This window comes from Emiliania huxleyi (genome assembly GCF_000372725.1).
Source record: "Emiliania huxleyi CCMP1516 chromosome Unknown EMIHUscaffold_184, whole genome shotgun sequence".
In the NCBI taxonomy this organism is placed as follows: Eukaryota; Haptophyta; order Isochrysidales; family Noelaerhabdaceae; genus Emiliania; species Emiliania huxleyi.
In genome coordinates this window covers 272,714-275,066 of record NW_005200746.1, presented here as the reverse complement: position 1 = coordinate 275,066, position 2,353 = coordinate 272,714, and the positions used below count along the sequence as shown (strand labels likewise).

Here is a 2,353-nt window from a genome sequence, read left to right as displayed (position 1 = left end):
CGCGCCAAACGAGGAGAGAGCCGGCTTGCTCGAGCAAGGGAGGCGGTTTCGACCGGAAACGAGTCCGCAGACGACGTACGAGACAACGTCCCAAGACGAAGCCGACTCCTAGAGGCGAAAGGCACGCGCCGACCAACAAAGAGGTAGAGGGCGGCCCGACGGCGAGACCGCGGGCGACACATTCCGGCGGCTGCGTGACGGCGGGCGATGGAACCGTCCATGAGCTTTCTCGGAACCTTCCCTGCAGGCGCTCTCCGCGGCTGCGTGACGGCGGGCGCGGCGCCGCGCGTCGCCCCCGTCCGCTTCGGCCCCGCCCCGTCCTCTGCGCGCGGGGAGCGAGTCTCCTCGCTCAGCGTATACACCGCCTCGAGCCCGCCCGCGCTGCTTGTCGCCGCGGCGGGGGCGCGCGCGGAGCGGCGATGCACGGAGCTGGGTCCGCGACGCTTCTCGGAGCCCTTTCCCCCGTAGGCGGGCGCGCACGCAGAGGCGACCCGCGTCCTCCTCTCCGCCGGCGCGGACCCGAACGTTGCGCTGCGCCGGCGGTCGGGCTCGTGGCGGAGTGGGGCCACGCCGCTCGCGGCGCTGCTCGCCAGCCTGCCGTACGAGGCGCTGCTCACGGGGAGACGCGGCTCTGCCCTCCCTCGGCGGCTCGACCGCCCTCTCCCCTCGTCGCTCTCTGCCGAGGGCGAAGCGGCGCAGCGGCTCGACGCCTGCTTCGCCGAGACCGCCTCTGCGCTGCTCGGCGCCGGCGCCGACCCGCTCGCCGCGCCGCCGCTCGGCTGGCTCGACACGGAGGAGGGGCGGGCGCTCTTGCCGGACCTGGCCGCGCGCGTCCTCGGCGCGAGGCGGCGAGCCCACAACCGCTACCGATGGAGGCTGGTCGCGAGGCTGGCGGGGGTGCTGGGCACGTGGCGGCTGCGCGCGGCCGCGCGCTGCTACGCACCGGGCGGCGCGGGCGCGAGCGCGGCGGCGGAGGACTTTGCGGAGCGCGCTGCGGGCAAGGTGAGCAGTAGCACGGGGTGCCCTTGAGTGCTCAGCCCCTTGGAGTGTGAACCTGTGAAGGCTTCGAGCCCTCCGGTCTACTAGCCCTCCAGTGTGAAGATCCGCAGGACTGGAGCGAAAAAAAAGAAGCGAGTGCTGAGTGCTTAGAACCGCAAAAAAAAGACTCCAATAATCTCGCGGCGGAGAGAGGCGGAGTAAAAGCTAAAACAGTAATGCGGAAAAGTGGTGTGAACCAGAGTCCCTCTTGGCGGGAGCGACGTTAGCGCAATGCCTCCCGTGGAGCTGCGTGCCGTCGCGCCGCCCTGCCGTTGCCAGCAGCCGTGTACCCACAAGGCGGTGATTACGAGCTGCGCATACTCAAAGTAGACGAAGCCGCGAAGCCTGGGAAAGAAGAACTCCTTAAAGCCTTGCGCCGCACATGTCGTCGAATGGCTCTCGAATGGCGGGCCCGAGCGCAGCTCGACGGCGGTGCAGAGGATCACCTCCAGTGACAAAATCTCGACGAGCGATGTGGCCAGCCACGCCTGCAGCGCGCGAGAGCGCGACAGCGGCGAGGGTGAGGCCACAGCGGCGGGAATGAGGCTCGAGTGGAGCCGGAGCGCGAGCTTGATCCCGTTGGAGCCGATGGCGATCACGATGTAGGCGATGAGGCGTGCAGTGTCGGGGCATTGGGCGTCGATGCCCTCAAAAGCAAGCGGCTGCAATGGGCCCATGAACATGCCCAAGATGAGCGGCACCAGAGACGTAGCCGCACCGGACTTGCCAAAGCTGGCCGGACGCGTGAAGCTCCGCGTCGTCTGAATCACCATGGTCGTCTCCATCCACAAGCCTGTGAAGAGCGCCCACATGCGTGCCTGCAGCAGCCCGTGGAACGGCTGTGGTTGACGGCGCAGCCCGTCGGCCACTGCTGCAGCGTTTCATTGAAATTGAAGACCGACTGGAGGCCTGGCTGAAGAACGAGTGCCGTGACCCAGGCGAGCGGCAGGACCAAGGCGAAGAGGAAGCCAATGCACGCCGGGGTCAGGAGGGCGACCATCCAGCGGCGCGGCTGCGCTCCGAGAGTATGCCAGAGATCTCGTGACGGCTATCTCGACCCGGCGCTCGGGATCTGAAGCTACGAGGCCTGGGTTGGGGCTATCAGTGGGCTACATGCCGCTTGCCGCGGCTCCTAGGTCGACGAAACGCTCGCGCTTCACCCTCCCCCCCTCTGACGATAGGTGCCTGCGTCGCGCGCTCACTGCGTACGTCCCTCCCCCCATCGCCGAGCCGCCCGCCGCCCCGGACACGGCCGAGCCGCGCCCGCCCAGCGCGCCAAGCATGCGCGAGGCTCCGGAGCCCGCGGCGGACGCGC

At 69.0% G+C, this 2,353-nt stretch overlaps 2 protein-coding genes across 2 annotated transcripts in view; one reads left to right on the top strand and one right to left on the bottom strand.

Annotated features, from left to right (window-relative positions):
* The window catches only part of EMIHUDRAFT_314539 (hypothetical protein), a gene marked incomplete at both ends in the record, with an annotated part of 1,106 nt that extends 638 nt beyond the window's left edge, over window positions 1-468 (top strand). The window contains 2 exons of the mRNA XM_005782957.1: window positions 122-143; window positions 248-468. Coding sequence (XP_005783014.1) covers window positions 122-143; window positions 248-468 — 243 coding nt within the window. The remainder of the gene's footprint in view (window positions 1-121; window positions 144-247) is intronic.
* A 735-nt stretch (window positions 469-1,203) lies between these two features.
* Window positions 1,204-2,038, bottom strand: EMIHUDRAFT_232767 (hypothetical protein; the record flags this gene model as incomplete). The annotated part of the gene is made up of 3 exons (XM_005782956.1): window positions 1,204-1,284; window positions 1,329-1,856; window positions 1,937-2,038. 3 exons carry the CDS (start codon window positions 2,036-2,038, stop codon window positions 1,204-1,206), a joined length of 711 nt encoding a protein of 236 aa, XP_005783013.1.
* Between the last annotated feature and the right edge of the window lie 315 nt (window positions 2,039-2,353).